General features: G+C 43.3%; 2 protein-coding genes across 2 annotated transcripts; one reads left to right on the top strand and one right to left on the bottom strand.

The window, feature by feature from the left end:
• Nucleotides 1-9751: 9751 nt before the first annotated feature.
• On the bottom strand, nucleotides 9752-10857 carry HRG_05310 (deuterolysin metalloprotease (M35) family domain-containing protein; the record flags this gene model as incomplete). Its single annotated transcript, XM_044863781.1, has 2 exons — nucleotides 9752-10581; nucleotides 10635-10857. The coding sequence occupies 2 exons, from the start codon at nucleotides 10855-10857 to the stop codon at nucleotides 9752-9754; spliced, it is 1053 nt and encodes a 350-aa protein (XP_044720313.1).
• Nucleotides 10858-13433: 2576 nt separating this feature from the next.
• Nucleotides 13434-15310, top strand: HRG_05309 (thiF family domain-containing protein; the record flags this gene model as incomplete). Its single annotated transcript, XM_044863780.1, has 4 exons — nucleotides 13434-13518; nucleotides 13707-13928; nucleotides 13994-14207; nucleotides 14284-15310. 4 exons carry the CDS (start codon nucleotides 13434-13436, stop codon nucleotides 15308-15310), a joined length of 1548 nt encoding a protein of 515 aa, XP_044720312.1.
• Nucleotides 15311-15442: the final 132 nt, after the last annotated feature.

Here is a 15442-nt window from a genome sequence, read left to right as displayed (position 1 = left end):
AGTATCTTAAGCTCTAATACTATTAATATAGATATATCTCCTTATAAGAAGAATGCTCTTTTAATCTTTAATACTTTATATCGTTTAGATATATAGCGGCCTTTTAAGGAAGGCGTAAACTATAAGATAAGGGAACCTTAAGTAATTTATATATCCTACTAGTCTATACTAATCTATCCTTATATTAAAGGTTTTAGTATAAGCGCTTTTATATACTATAGGCAAGGTAAGTTTTATATTAAAAAATAGTAACCTAAGAATATATTTTAATCTACTTAAGTATAAAAGAAATATACCCTAGTATATTTATATTTATTATATAAAAATATAGTAATCTATTATACTAATCTTATTATAAGGCACCTAAAAATAGAAGCTATAATATTAATATTATCTTACTAATTTTATTTCGTAGATATACTTAGCCGTTAATATAGTAAACTATAAGTCTTTCTAAGACTTAGTTTATTTCTACTATTAAGAATTCTATATTCCCTCCGCCCCTATACTAATAAATTTAGTAGAGATAATCGCTAATAATCTTTAAGAAGTATTAATTAACTATATACCTTCTAGATAGTATCTCTTACTAACTATTAATAGCTAGACTTAAACTAGAAATATCGAAGTAGTCCTTAGAATTATTAGTTACTATATCGATTATAATTAGTACTTATAGCTTCTTTTACTTAGCCTAATAAATATATTAGCTAGCTATTCTAGAGAATTATAAAATAATACTATTATATAATATTTATAAAGGCGTTATATTTTAGATCGATTTAAAAGTATTACTACTAATAATAGTATATATCTTTATTTAAGAGACTTATAAGGGAAACTTAACTTATATCTAGGGATTAATATACTAAGTACGATTTACTATATATAATATATCGCGTATATTCTTAACCTTCTTATATCTAAGATACTAGATTATAAAAAGCTTATTAAGATTAAGGTAGAGTAGAAACTAGTTATATAGAGTTATTCTTATATAATAGGAACTCTATAAGATAACTATAATATAGAAGAAGTAAGTACTAATAAAGATATACTAAGTAACTTACTTATAAGTATAAGCAACGTTATCTTAGGAATAATAATAAAGGTAAGTTAATACTAATTAAAATACTATAACTTATATACTAATCTTTATATTAACCTTCTTAGATCTATATATTAGTATTAATACTCTATTAAAGCGCGAAGTAAATAAAGGTTTTCTTTAATATCTAATAAGAGGTCTAACTAAATAAATAACTATTAAGTATTCCCGGTTATATTATTACGCGCTAGAACTCTACTATTATAATACTTAAGAGAGCTAAGGAGCTATAATAGGCAATTAATATACTTCTTATTAGTAATACTTAGCTTAGCCCGCCTTTATCTACTAAGAATTAAGAGTAAATTAACTACCTAATTAATATTAAGAAGATATTCTTATAGCTTATAAATAACGTTAGCTAAGGGAAAGATATAATACTCTTAGAATCTTAGAACTCGCTAAAGATAATTTATAAGGATCTCTTTTACTCCTATACTAAAATTATAAATATTTATAATACTAGTAATAACTAATAAAGTATACTAATAATAGTAATTAATAATATAGAGAAAAAGCTTACTAAGTATATTAACTACCTTTAAGAGGAAAAGGAAGTATATATAATTACTACCCTACTTACGCCCCTATTAAGTATTAGTAAGCTTAATATTCGTTAGGTAGGATTACTTATTTTACTAAAGAAAGAGACTAAAGCTAATCTACTTAGTTCTAAGTAAATATAGAGGACTTATAAAGATATATTTATTTCCTATTACTAATAACGATTCTTATAGTTATTAGTATAATCCTTTAATATTAATATTACTCTTAACTCTTATAAGGACTAGCTTACTTAGTTTCTTAGTTTAATAAAAGTAAATAGTATAATAATTTATAGTAATTATTTATACTAATTATATATTAAGGGACTTTATAAGGTAATAAAGGTATTTCGGTCTATAGGGCTTTTTTTTAAAGAAAGTAAGTTTTTATTTATTTATATTAATATATAAGTAATATATTAATCTTAGCTAAGGAGGTTACTATCTAAGGATATATATAGCTTTTAGCGCTATATATTTTAGTATAAAAGGTATAAGAATATTTATATTATAGTATAAGAATTTCTAGTAATATAACTAAGTAACGTGCCGCTTAAGCGCGCTTAGAGTATTTATTAGTAGATTAATATATACTAACGATCTAGGATAAAACTCTTAAACTTAGAGGCGAGATTTACGCTATCGATCTTATAGTCTCGATTTAACGTATAGGATAGTATCCTTCTTTAAGATATAAAGATTAATAATAATATTAACCCTATAAAGGAGTATAAAGATTAGCTATATAAGCTTAATATAGCTTTAAAGATATCTTATACTCCTAGAAATAGGAATCCTTTTAATAGAATTCGTTTTAATAAAGAGGCTATAATACTATATAAAGAAGATTAAGATTAAAGTAAGAGATTTTATACTTACTTATAGCCTATAAGTATTATCTAATAAAAGCTTTTTATAGACTCTCTTTAAATATAAACGTAAAGCCGGTAAGGGAGAGATAAGTATCGCGATATAATTAATATTACTTTACTAAGTAATAACGAGTTAAAGGAAGTAAAGGAGATAGAGGAAGTAGAGGAGATAGGGGAAGTAGAGGAGATAGAAGAAAGTAACTCTTATCGGGAAGAATAAGTTTAAAGCTATAAGAAAAAGCAAAAAGGCCGTATAGTAATAAAGGCAATAGTCGCCTCCTCTATAAAGAGAACTAGATATAGGGAGAATATTCGACCGCGACGATAGGACTTTAAATATTAAAAGGATAGTTAAGGTAGAGAATAAATAATATCTATAGGATCTTATCCTTTAATTTAATACTACTTTTAGCTATATAGCCTATATATATTTTATAGGTGCCTCGTATTAAGATAAGTATAAACGATTAATATAATAAAACTAAATAGGTAATGCCTATAAGTAGCCCGAATATACCTATATATATTTTTAGGTACCTATTTTAAATTTACCTACCTACTAAGTATTTATAGTGGCCCTAAAATAGCCCGTGGGTAGGTATAGGTAGCTCTTAAGTAGTGGCTTGAGAGCATAGTAGAAGAAATAGGGGCATAGAAAGGTGAATTTAGTAATGCATATCTTGGTCTATCTATTAGGATAAGGGAGGGGCTTATATAGGTATAGTGACTATATATAGCTAGCTAAAAGAGGGCAATAGGATATTCCTATACCTAAGTTAGGCCTATATAGTGTCTTTAGGCTAGGGGAGTTATATTATTTAGGCAGGCTTCCTTATATATAACTAATAGGTCTACTAAGTATAATTATAGCCTCTTATGCCTATTCTCTCTCCTTAATATACCCCCTTATCACACTAGCTTCTAGATAGTAGGGCAATAGGTAGAGGAGGGTTCGGTCTAATAAATATAAGGTTATTCCGATGTTAAATTCGGCTGCTTTATTGTCTGTTTAAGGAGGTTGTCTAAAAATAGGGGAGGCTCCTAATTATATCCTGCAAAAAAGGGAAGGTAAATGCAGCAAAAGGCAAAAGCCGGGACCCGAGGGGATAGGATATAAGGAGAACCCTCCTCCGTATATCCTATCTCCTCGGGCCCCTAAGTTCGTTGACCGCGCCCCCCCTAGGGCGTAGTCATATAACCTGCTCTTCCGCCCTAGGGGGAGTCGAACTTACGATTAATAGGGTTATATAACCTACTCTTACCGTTTAACTAGTAGTTATAAGTTATATTTATAACCTTCCTTATAAGGAGGGGGCATAGCGGGGCATCCCTTTAGGTGGCCTAGGTACCGTAGTACCTTTGCCGGCGACGTTATTATTTAGGATAAAAGTAATCCTAAAGGTAGGCTTTCTAATAATATATTCCTTATATTAATTAGTCTTAATTTAGTAAAGCTATCGCGATTATCGTGAGTTTAAGCGCCCTAGTATTGTGCTAATTAAGGGGTAGTCTAGTAATAGCTTTACTTCTTAGTAGTAAATAGGGCTAACTTCTACCCCCTAGATCTTTATGGTTTCTTAACTAAATTAAGATCTAACTACGCCGTTAGAATCCCCTAATCTTAGTGCATATAGTGGTGCTCTTATTATCGGGATCCGGCGATTATCGAGTTCGCTATAGTAAGGAGACATCACGCCTTAATACGGTGGTTAGGTATATTATCTCTTAATATATCTTCCGGCCGTGTTACTAGTCCTAGTTGCTTAATAAAGCTCTAATGCTTCTAGTATATAAGCGCCTTCGTTATGCTATTAGCTAGGTTATCTGCTAATGCGATCTAGCTAACTTATATCCGATCTTACTGCACCTCCTAACGAAGCTAGTGTCTATAAACGTTAACGTGCTTAAGGTTCGTCTTAAGCTTCGCGCTTAATTTAGTTAAAAGCCTAATAGTCTAAAGGTTATTATACTAGAGCTCTATAGTCCCTTTAACACTAATGCTAAGCTCCTTAATTAGTCGGCCAAATGCTACCTATTCCTTAGCTGTCTATAAGAGTGCTAATAATTTAGCTTCTATAGAGGACGTTATTATAGTAGCTTGCTTAGTAGCTTTCTAGTTAATTAGCCTACTAAGGAGTAGGAATACGTATCCTTATAAGGACTTCCTAGTCTCTAGGTTATCGGCGTATAAGGAGTCGGATATATATATTAGCCGCCTTATTAGGTTTGTCGCCGTAAAGTAGATATAGCGGTTTCTCGTATAATAGAGGTAAGCTAGGCACTTACGTGCTTCGTGCCTATAGCGCGGCCCGGGGTTATAATTGTATTAGGCTAGCTTTCCGGCTATAAATGCGATATCTAGCCTAGTATGAATTGCTAGATAAATAAGCAACTTAATTAGAGAGAGATATTCGTGTATCTCTTCCTTTAAGGCCTGCTTTTTATAGGGGACGAGCTCTTCTATTATTAGCGGGATCTTAGGCTTACGAAGGATATTATTATTAAGGATATAATATTTCTTCGCGGTCTTAGAGATATAGGAAGCTTGCGAGAGCTATATCTTCTTAAGATCCCTATCCCTAATAATCTCGATGCTAAGGAACTAGCGTAGCTCTCCTATATACGTAACGGTGTATTTCTTCGTGATAGCCTTATATAGCTCTTCCTAATCTTATTTTTGCCTTTTCGGATATATTATAACGATGTTATCTACGAAGATAAAGATAATAACGCCCTTATAGACTAGTACGCAGGCGTCTTCTACTAGCTGCTAGGCTCCTAGTTTAGTAAAGAAACTAGATATCTCTTTAAACTATAGCTTTAGAGAGATACGGAGCCCGTATAGTGCTTTTAATAGCTTTAGGCATAGCCTAGGCATTGAGAATCCCGGTGGAGGCTAGAAATAGACTTCTTAGCGTAGGATTGCGTATAGAAATGCTGTTTTTACGTCGTATTGTTCCGTCTCGAAGTCCTCGAGGCAGCAGAAGGCTATTAGTAGTCGAAATGTTCGTGCTCGTAGGGTAGCTGCATATATATCCTCGTTACCTTCGGGTTATAGGTCTCTACGAACCACAATACGTGCTTTAAAGCGTGTAATATACCCCTATTTATCGGTCTTATATGCAAAGACCTAACGTAAGGGGATTAGGAAGTGACCTTTCTATTTGATAATAGCTTTTAGGATAGTCTTCTATGTGCCCCTTGCTAGGTTTTCCTCCATTTCGCGGTCTATAGCTTCCTTCCACTCGTATACGAATTCTAAAGCCATTGCCGCGTTAAAGGAGGTAGGGGGGGGCGGCATATCTTCAACGTAAAGCTTATATTTGCTTGCCTTTGCGATAATATTATTAATAAGGGATTTCTTAGGCCTACGAGCCCGTTTTCCTTTAATAACGTTGCTTAGGTTAATCCCTTATAACGTATCCTTTCGTCTACGTTGTTCTTATATTTGTGATGTCCTTGAGCCGGCCCTACTAACCGCTAGGTTAAGGGTGCGGGGTTCGGACTAGGGGTCATCTTCTTAAACCCGTACTACAATCGTTCCTTCACCCCCTAGGTTAAGAGGTATATTATTGCGTTTGTCTTAAGGAGACGAGTCGATTAATATAGGTATCGTATCTTTAAGCTGTCTCCCTAACGAGATATAGGAGGGGTTGCTGGCTATAGTATCTATTGCGGGCGTAGGAGGCATAGAGCTTAGTAACTCCGTGTTAAATATAGTATTAGGTAGAAGGGGTGACGTTGAAATCTCTATCCCTAGGCCTACTATTTCCGGAGGGGAAAGATATATATATCTATGTGATCCCTGTAAGGGCGTTTTTAATCCCTGATCTTCCGGAGTATGTAGGGGCAATAGGTCCCGTAGGAGGGTAATTGCTTCTTCCGGCGTCTAACCGTTATCCGTATTATCGTCGGATAAACTTAGTACCCTAAAGGTTTTGGGTTCCCCGCTGTCTATAACGTCGGTTGCGGCTATATCTCTAAGGATATCGTAGCTGTATATTTAGACTAGCTAGGCTTGCTCTTCTCTTTTTATATCGTAGCTTATAGACTCGTTAAACTATATATTAGCTAATACTATTAGTTTGTTCTATCTAATTAACGGTATCTATACGACGTATTATTAAGTAGACCTATAGCCCACTAGGTAGCCGATATAAGCTCTCTGCTTAAGGGGTAATTGCGTCTTATATAACTTAATGTGTTCTAATGCCGTAATTATTATTAGGAACGCTATATAGCTAAAGACCCTTAAATGTATAATGTCTAGTTTAATATCTTTAATATAGTAATATAGTAGATTATTTTCTTTTATCTAGGTCTACTAACGCTCGTATGGGCTCTGCTAGCTATGATTATATAATTCGAAGGGTGTTATATTAAGCAGGTATACCGCTATACGGTATATCTCTAGCTATAGCTCTTCTAGAAGCTTTAAGTTAAGCCTTATAACCCTTGCTTTTTCCTTTACTATTGCCCTTAATCTCTCTACGTGACCGTTTTGCGTAGGCGTTGAAGGGGCTGATTGTATGACTCGTATCCCTCTATTAGTTATATGATCTATTTGTTCTATTGTTAAAAGAGCCCTTTCCCCGTTAGTGACTAATATAGTTATTTTAACTCCGTACTAGGTCTTAAGTAACGCTACGAAGTTATTAAAGATATCCCTAATACCCGTTTTTCTTTCTATTAGGTAATAGAACCTTATAGATATGTCTATATAGGTAAATAGGGCGAAGTTCTTTTCCCCGTTATATGCTATTATAGGGCTAGGGTGAAGGTCGAAGCTAACTTGCACCCCTAGACCTTTAGGCCTTAGGGATGGTGTTTTTCTCGAGACTTCCCTCTTAGCTTTCCCTGTTGCGTATATCTGATAGCTGTATGTTGTAGGGCCTTAAAGCTTGGTGCCTAGGCAGGCTTCTAATAGCTTCTCTAGTGATTTTAGACTAGGATGCCTAAGGCGGCGATGCTATAGGTCACCCACCCCCCTAGTTAGCGGCTTAGGCGCTTATATAACTGCGAATACCCGCTTATACTGCGGGAGTGTTCCTATTACGAATTGACCTTCGAAGTCGGTTAGTTTAATACGAACCTCCTTCGTAGGTTCCGAATAGAGGTATCCTAGGAGCTGGTTCTAGAATATCCCTGCCGTCATCCCTAGCCTAGCTAAGAAGACACTTATCGGCATTTCTAGGATAAAGTAGGCATCTAGCAGGGTTATCTTTCCACCGTTAATTATAGGGATAACTGCTGTTCCTATTCCTTATACCCTAAAGGCTTAGTCTCTAACCTAGACTTCGTTGTTAGAACCCTACTTAAAGGTTCCTTCCTAGAACTAACCTAGGTTATTAAAGAGGTTAATATCGGCCCCTAAGTCGTATATTAATTTATCGGTAAGTAACGACGTTCCCTTAATAGCCGTGTTTACCCTAGATAGAGTAACCGTATTAATAGTCTTTCCTAGCCCGTTATTGCTAATAATAGTGTCTGCTGGTTCTCTTCCTTTAGGGTGGGAATTAGGGGTCTAGGCTATGCATTTTACTTTCTCGTCTAGATGGTCCTTTAGCCGTTTTTCGATATTCTATTTAGCTAGATCACTGTATTTCTAGCCTATCGGGGGCTTCTTATTATATATTACCCGTAGTAAGTAGCAATTTTCCTACTAGCTTGTTGAGCTATTAACGTGCTGCTTATAGCTAGCGCATTTAGCTTAGGTGTCTGATTTCCTAGAGATTTAATTAGCGCTTCCCCTTTTTACGGGTAGTTGCGACTTCTTCCTATAGGTATATTCTTATTTAAAGTTAGCGATTAGGTTCCTTAGGGGAAGTTGATTTTTGCCGTGTCTTTCGTTATAGAGGTCGAGAGCCCTTATTGTTATAGACTAATATAGGTCCCACTCGTCTGCCGCTATAAGAAAGTCCTATCTAATTCTTATATCGTTAAGTGTGTCGACCTTAAGGTCTCGTAAATCTATGATAATTTGGTCGAGCTATTCTGCCTATGCTCTCTAGTCTTGCGTGCCTCTTTTGTTAATAGAGGTCGTGTATCTCTCGTAAATCAGCTTTTTCTCCTCTGCCCCTAAAGGCAGGGCTTGCTTCTTTAATTCCTTGATTTTCTCTCTTAGGCTATTATGCATTAGGGTTATCCCTTAAAGCCCTTTACTGATCGTTTTCTTGATTAATTCTTCGAGTGCGATTAGGGCTTTCTACTAGACCTTATAGCGATCGAATTATAGCTAGAACCTTTTCTCGAGGTTGCGAAAGGAGTCCTTTATATCCTAGTATCGTTCGTTATAGCCTATTCGCCTCGCTAGGAACGCAGCCTCGGTTTTATCTTCTCGTTAGGATGGTCTCCCTCTAAGGTTGACAATAAATTGCTCCTAGTCCGGCCATTAGGGCTATTTAAGCTCTTTTATGCCGTCTAGGTTAGCATATTCCTAAATCTCGTGAGTCTAGGCCCACGATTTGATCCCCCTAATCTATGGGGTCCAATCGAGGCTTTCCTTTAGTCTCACGATATAATTATCCCCTCTTACTTCCTTTAACGTTATCTTAGGAAAATAAGGGGTTCTGGCTTAATAAGTAATATCCTTCTTTAAGGGATGCGTAATTCGTGCAATTCGTGTGTTTCTGGTAGTGCCCCTTAGTGTGGCTAGGTTCCTTGCCTTAATACCACAATTTGAGCGTTATAACGGCGTTGATAGCTCGTAAATAGCTTTAAAGGTGATATCGGCGGGCAAAAGATGGTCTAGCCGTGCAGGCCGGGCTCATAACTCTCAAGTAGTGGCTTGAGAGCATAGTGGAAGAAATAGGGGCATAGAAAGGTGAATTTAGTGATGCATATCTTGGTCTATCTATTGGGACAAGGGAGGGGCTTATATAGGTACAGTGACCACATATAGCTAGCTAAAAGAGGGCAATAGGATATTCCTATACCTAAGTTAGGCCTGCATAGTGTCTTTGGGCTAGGGGAGTCATGTTATTTAGGCAGGCTTCCTTGTGCATGACTATTGGGTCCACTGAGCATGATTGTGGCCTCTTATGCCCATTCTCTCTCCTCAACAGTAGCCTATAAGCAAATACCTATAGGTATTTTTAAGTCTAGACACAACCACGGATTCAGATCTCCTCCAATCCATTCAAGTATTCTTGAGCACAACCGTAATCTTCTCTTTGTCGAATTCCTCGATTCATAGGACAGCATCGAAAACCCCAGTGGCAAGGCTTCTAGCACTTTTGCCGGACCGCGCTGGCAAACAGAGCATAGGTATCCGCGTGGTTGAGGTTCTGTTCGGGAGTCAGGCTGCGAATAAACTGATAACCGTAGCCTCCGTAGTCCTTGGTGCCCTTGATACGCTTCAAGTGGGTTACCTCGTGGATATTGGTGGTGGCCTGGTCCTGGTGGTGGCAGCCTCTGGCAAGATCGGGAAGGGCCTTGAAGTACAGTGGGCAGAAAAACATCTTTCCTCGAGCCGGCGTCGTGTACGCCAGAGTTCCGCCGTCGCATTTGTTGAAGACATCAGTGCAGTAGTACTCGGCGATGCCACCCGTGGCGGAGCCGCATTCGAAGGCGACGCGGTCAAAGACACCCGAGACGGTGTCGCGGACTTCCTGGCTGGATGACTGAAAGTACTCTTCCATCTTGTCCGCGGGTCCCCAAGAAGCGGCCATGCGAGCGTCCCTCGCCATGGAAGCACATTCGGTCAGTGCCTTTCGAGTGATTATGTATTTCTCGCCGTTGCAGTCGCTCTGGACAAGAGTGCGTTTTGCAAGTGAGGCCAAGGAGCTTGAGGCGGCGCGGCTGCCATCAATATCGGCCACAATGTGGTTGGAGATGTACGGGATGGAGCCGATCAGCTTGGTGCTGTTGTCTTTGGCAAACGCGAAGGCTCCATCGACACGGACCCCAAACTTGCCCCCAGAGGTAAGATTGTGAACGTCGGCGAGGTCAAAGGCCGTCTCGACAGATTGTCCGGGAAGGATATACTGGAAATGATTCTCGCTGAGAGCTCCCAGTGCAATCCGTAGTTGAATGCCCTCGAATTCAATGGGCTGGTCTGAACGTGGGTCAGTATAGATTTCGCCGTCGACACTGCTTGGTAATACACACCATCAGCGAAGACCGTTGCCTTCTCGACAGGAACAGGGCTGAGGATGCTGCCGGTCTTAAGAACTTTGAGACTCTCCTGGCCCTCATTTTTGATGACGGCCTTGACCTCCGAGTTGCCGACCATCTCGATCTTGACTTTGAGGGGCGAGGAAGCACGCTTCTCCCGAGATGGAGCGGCGAGGGTCGAGGCGGCGAGGGCGACGAGAACGGAGATTCCTTTCATGATGAATTGAGGGGCTGGGGTTCTCTTCTGGATCTGGAGCACAAGGATGCTTTAGATGGGCGGGCTGCGAGATGAATACCATGATGAAGGGGAGCTCTGGGCTTTTTGAATTGAAAAACTTGCAGCATCTTTCAAGACTTGAGGATGGCGAAGATGTTGGACCAACGTATTTTGTTGCTATCAAATGGGTCTTGACAGCTCATGCATGAGGTGATTTTCCTCTGCTCACTTCGCTATCCGTATCTGCAAGCTTTCGCCTGAAACACCTGATCTTAGGATGCGAATCGTGCATGTCGAAGAGTCTGTCAACTTTAGTTGCGGCTTCATTTGCCGTTCGAGGCGACGCGCTCTGAGATGGACGATTTTCACAATTTCAATCTTTTCAAGCATGACACACAACCAGGGCTTTTAGATGTTTTCTTGGCCATGGATCCATTCTCTGTATCGACCCGTCAGAGATCCGGTACGGTAAGGACATGCAGTCGCTAGACTTTTGAACAATTTGCTGTGATCTGGAGTCCCCCAGGCGCTACTTGGCTTCGTCCGAGCACCGTATGGCCCAATATCGGATACCCAGGTCAGTATAGGGAAAAGCTTAAAGCCTTCTCGAGCACAGATTATGGATGCTTAGCCGCGCCCACAGAGGTTCGCCATCCGGTTGAGATACAATGGGCTCGCGGCTATCCGGCGTTTGCCTCGTAATCTCAAGGCTGCATTGATCAACCAGCCCTGGCCATGCTGACGGAAAGGGGACGGGGTTGCATGCGGATTAAGTGGGATTAAAAATAGAGATGCCGCCGATGCAAGACAAGGCGCTGGGATAAGGATGTAGGGATTCCACGTGCGTTCTCCTGTTCAAGGATGGGCCGCGTCGCTGACGCCATAGACTAGAGGATGAGAGAAGGTCGGCTCAACGTCAGCGTCGTATCGACTGGTCCTGAGACCTGAGTAGACCCAAATTCTGAAAACGGCACTTCAAGTGATATGTACGAGTAACGCCACGTTTTCTTTCACCTGCGATGGCTGCTCGAAACTACAAGCGCCTCCGCGGTCAGATGCCTCGTCGTGAGTGATGGCGCGACATTTAATTTTCAGAGATATCTCGTAAGCTTTGATATTACGTGGGAATCTGACGAAGAGAAACGGCCCGATTCTGCTTGGTCCATGGGTAGGAAACCCATCAGTGAACCGACTCAGCTTGTTCCTAGTCCTTAAACATGGTTTGTGCTGCCGCCAATGGTATTTGCCCTAGAAGCTACCGGCATGAAGTGGTTTGAAGGTTGAAGCAGTTTTTCAAGAACATCAGCTTCGGGCGCTTCTTGGATTTCTGGCTCTTTGAAGAAGCTTATTTTCCCACTGCGATGAAATCAAGCGTTGAGTTACCCCTTGGCTTGCCACGTAGCCCGAAATGTCACCCGTCACAAAGACGTCCGGTGAGATCGTAATATGGATTGTCGGAGCGGTTAGCAAGGGTAGTTGGGATCTTAGGGTTCTGCTTTGATTTGTCTGGGGATCTCAATATCGGGGCATTCTCAGAATGCTTCAACGTTGCATGTCATCGGGCCAATTTGAGACGCTGCGATTGGCCCGCCTGCATCCATCAAGGTAGCTCGTCACGACTGATACATTAGCCAAGCGCCCGTCGTCTCGAGGCGGCCGAGTTGGGCCTGCGCAGTGGCATGTTGATGGCCCTGGCCGAGATACCGAAGAGCCGACTGGCTAGTTCAGAGGGCGACTGGACTGAAAACCGCAGACAGGAGAACGAAACGGAAGATCATGGTTCTCCCTTTGAGTAAACAGATGACCAGCAGCACCAGCGCCGCTCGCCCTTGGAGATTGGCCAAACGCTCCATTCTTTGGCGCCCGGTTTGGTTCAGGCCCCACGTGCGTCCACCGCCATGTCGTGCCTAGCCGCGTGGCGGACACGAGACAACGTGAGGGGGATGCAGCCTGGACATGTTGTATGCCCTGTTTGCCGCGCTGGGACTGAGAGCGCGGCTTCATGGCGAGATCGGCACCACGTTGTCATGTATCATCATGGGCCCCCCATCTAGGCTCTCCTCGCCATATATTCCCAAATCCTCTATAGGAAGTAAGATAAGTTTCATTATACGGGCAATTTCCACGCAGATGCTCATGGTGGAAGTTTCGGTAAATGAAAAACGCCGTTGACGTTGCCCTCCGTTTTCTCCCGGGGAAGTCGATAGGATCGTAGCATCCGCCACGCGCATGTATGCATCATGTCTCCAATTTTGGGGCTGCCATGCCCTTCCTAGCTACCGGCAAGCAAACTTCGCATCGGTGCTTGACCGGTGATAAGTGCGTTACACAGAGACCTTGGGGGCCTCGGGCGGCACAGCCGGTCCTCGCCTCGGACAGGGACCCGCTGTCTGCGACCTGCCGCTGCACTCGGCTGGAGCTTATCACGGGGGCCGGCATCGATGCCCATATGCTCTTGTTCTGCGTAGTTTTGTTGAGCCGCTCTGGCGATACTGAACGAACAGGATCAGGAGAGATTCCACGTTGGGGGGTTCCACTAGGGACGGCGAGTATCTGTGATTCGTCCAAGCAAAGACATGGGCTTTCAAATATCGATAAAAGACATTTTATCGGAGCTTGGAGCCGAAGCGGGAGAGCCTCCGGCCCGGGCGGAGCAAGCCGGTACGTTTCTCGGCCGAGGCCCGGATGTTATCCCACCGGCGCTGGTCGGGTGACATGGGGCAGTACCCACTTACCCTATAGCAGCGCAAATTCTCAAGCTCAACGTTCGGCTCACTCTCCTCCATCGCTCGCTCTGGTAGACAAGCACTGCCCGCGCACCGGAGAGCCGAAAGCTGATGCTTCTCCAGGAGAGGAGAAACGGCTTGGAATGGAAACGTCCGAATCTCTCCGCGCTGAAATCGCCAAGCAAGAGGCCCATCTCGCGTCCCTCAAGGCGCGACTCGTCGTCCAAGAAGCCAAAGAAGAAGAAGCACAACGGAAGACGCCTCGGTCGCCGCCCCGGCCTTTGACGAGTCACGAGTACGAGCGCTATGGACGGCAGATGATTGTGCCGGGCTTCGGCCTGCAAGGTGATTCCCGAAGCTGGCTGCGCTCGGATGGCTGGGAGCTGACGACGACTACCCGTGTCCAACAGCGCAGCTGAGGCTGAAGCAGAGTAGAGTCCTCATCGTCGGCGCGGGCGGGCTTGGCTGTCCGGCCGGCGCCTATCTCGCCGGCGCGGGCGTGGGCACTCTGGGTCTCGCCGATGGCGACAGAGTCGAGGCATCCAACCTGCATAGACAGATTGCCCATACGACGGATCGCGTGGGCGTGCCAAAGGTGCTGAGCGCCATCCGATACTTGCAAAGGTGAGCCGGCCTCTTATCGCGAAAACACAAGATCACTTGGTGCATGAGTGCCGTGTGCTGAGCCCTCCCGAGCCAGGCTCAACCCTTTGGTCAACTACCAACAACACGACAGCCTCCTCTCCCCCTCAAACGCCGAGGCCATTGTCTCGCAGTACGACGTCGTCCTCGACTGCACCGACAACCCGGCCACGCGCTACCTCGTATCCGACATGTGTGTCCTCATCGGCAAGCCCCTCGTCTCGGCCTCGGCCTTCCAGACCTCGGGCCAGCTCATTGTGCTCAACAGCCCGCCCGGCGCCGGGCCCTGCTATCGATGCGTGTTTCCCCGCCCCCCGCCGCCCGAGACCGTGGTCGGATGTGGCGAGGGTGGCATTCTGGGGCCTGTCGTGGGCACCATGGGCCTTCTGCAAGCTCTCGAGGCCATCAAGCTCATCGCAAGGGGGGGCGTGCCGCAGGCGCGGACCAAGCCCAAGCCTGAGACCGAGCATGGACTGTCAAGCACAAAAGAGGAGGGGACGGCAACGGTTGATGGGCCGAGGCAGCAGCAGCAGCAGCACACAATGCTGCTCTTCAGCGCCATGGGCGACGGCGGCAGCCCGTCCTTCCGCTCGGCGCGCATGAGGGGCAAGCGCCCAGACTGCTTTGCCTGCTCTCCCGAAGGCGGCCTGACACTGCAACACCTACAGCAGTCGATGGATTACCACCAGTTCTGCGGCGTCGCCGAACCCGTCTCCCTCCTGCCGCCCGAGCATCGCATCAGCGCCCAAGACTACCACCGTGTCCGCACCGCGCAGCCGGACCACATTCTTCTCGACGTGCGTGAAAAGGAGCACTTTAGCCTCGGCAGCATGCCCGGGGCCGTCAACGCGCCCATGTCCCGGTTCAATCGCGGCCAAGGGATACCCGACGACGTCTTGTCAGCGGACGCGCGGGACACGGCTCCGATATACGTCGTCTGCCGAGTGGGCAACGACTCTCAGCTTGTAGTGCAGAAGCTCAAGGACTCGGGGCTGGATCAGGGAGGGAAACGGTTCATTGGAGATATCAGGGGGGGTTTAAAGGCATGGAAGGACGCCGTGGACCCCACGATGCCGTTCATTTAGCCATGAGACATCAGCCATGAGACAGATGCACAGGTTTCTGCTAAATAGACTGACGACAAGACAGAGGCATACAGGTAGGTGGGTTGTGAACGACGAGTGAGACGAAAAAAAAAAGGGTCGTTTGACCAGAGG

Source organism: Hirsutella rhossiliensis (genome assembly GCF_020360975.1).
Source record: "Hirsutella rhossiliensis strain HR02 chromosome Unknown scaffold00005, whole genome shotgun sequence".
NCBI lineage: Eukaryota > Fungi > Ascomycota > Sordariomycetes > Hypocreales > Ophiocordycipitaceae > Hirsutella > Hirsutella rhossiliensis.
This window is presented reverse-complemented; position numbering and strand designations above follow the sequence as displayed.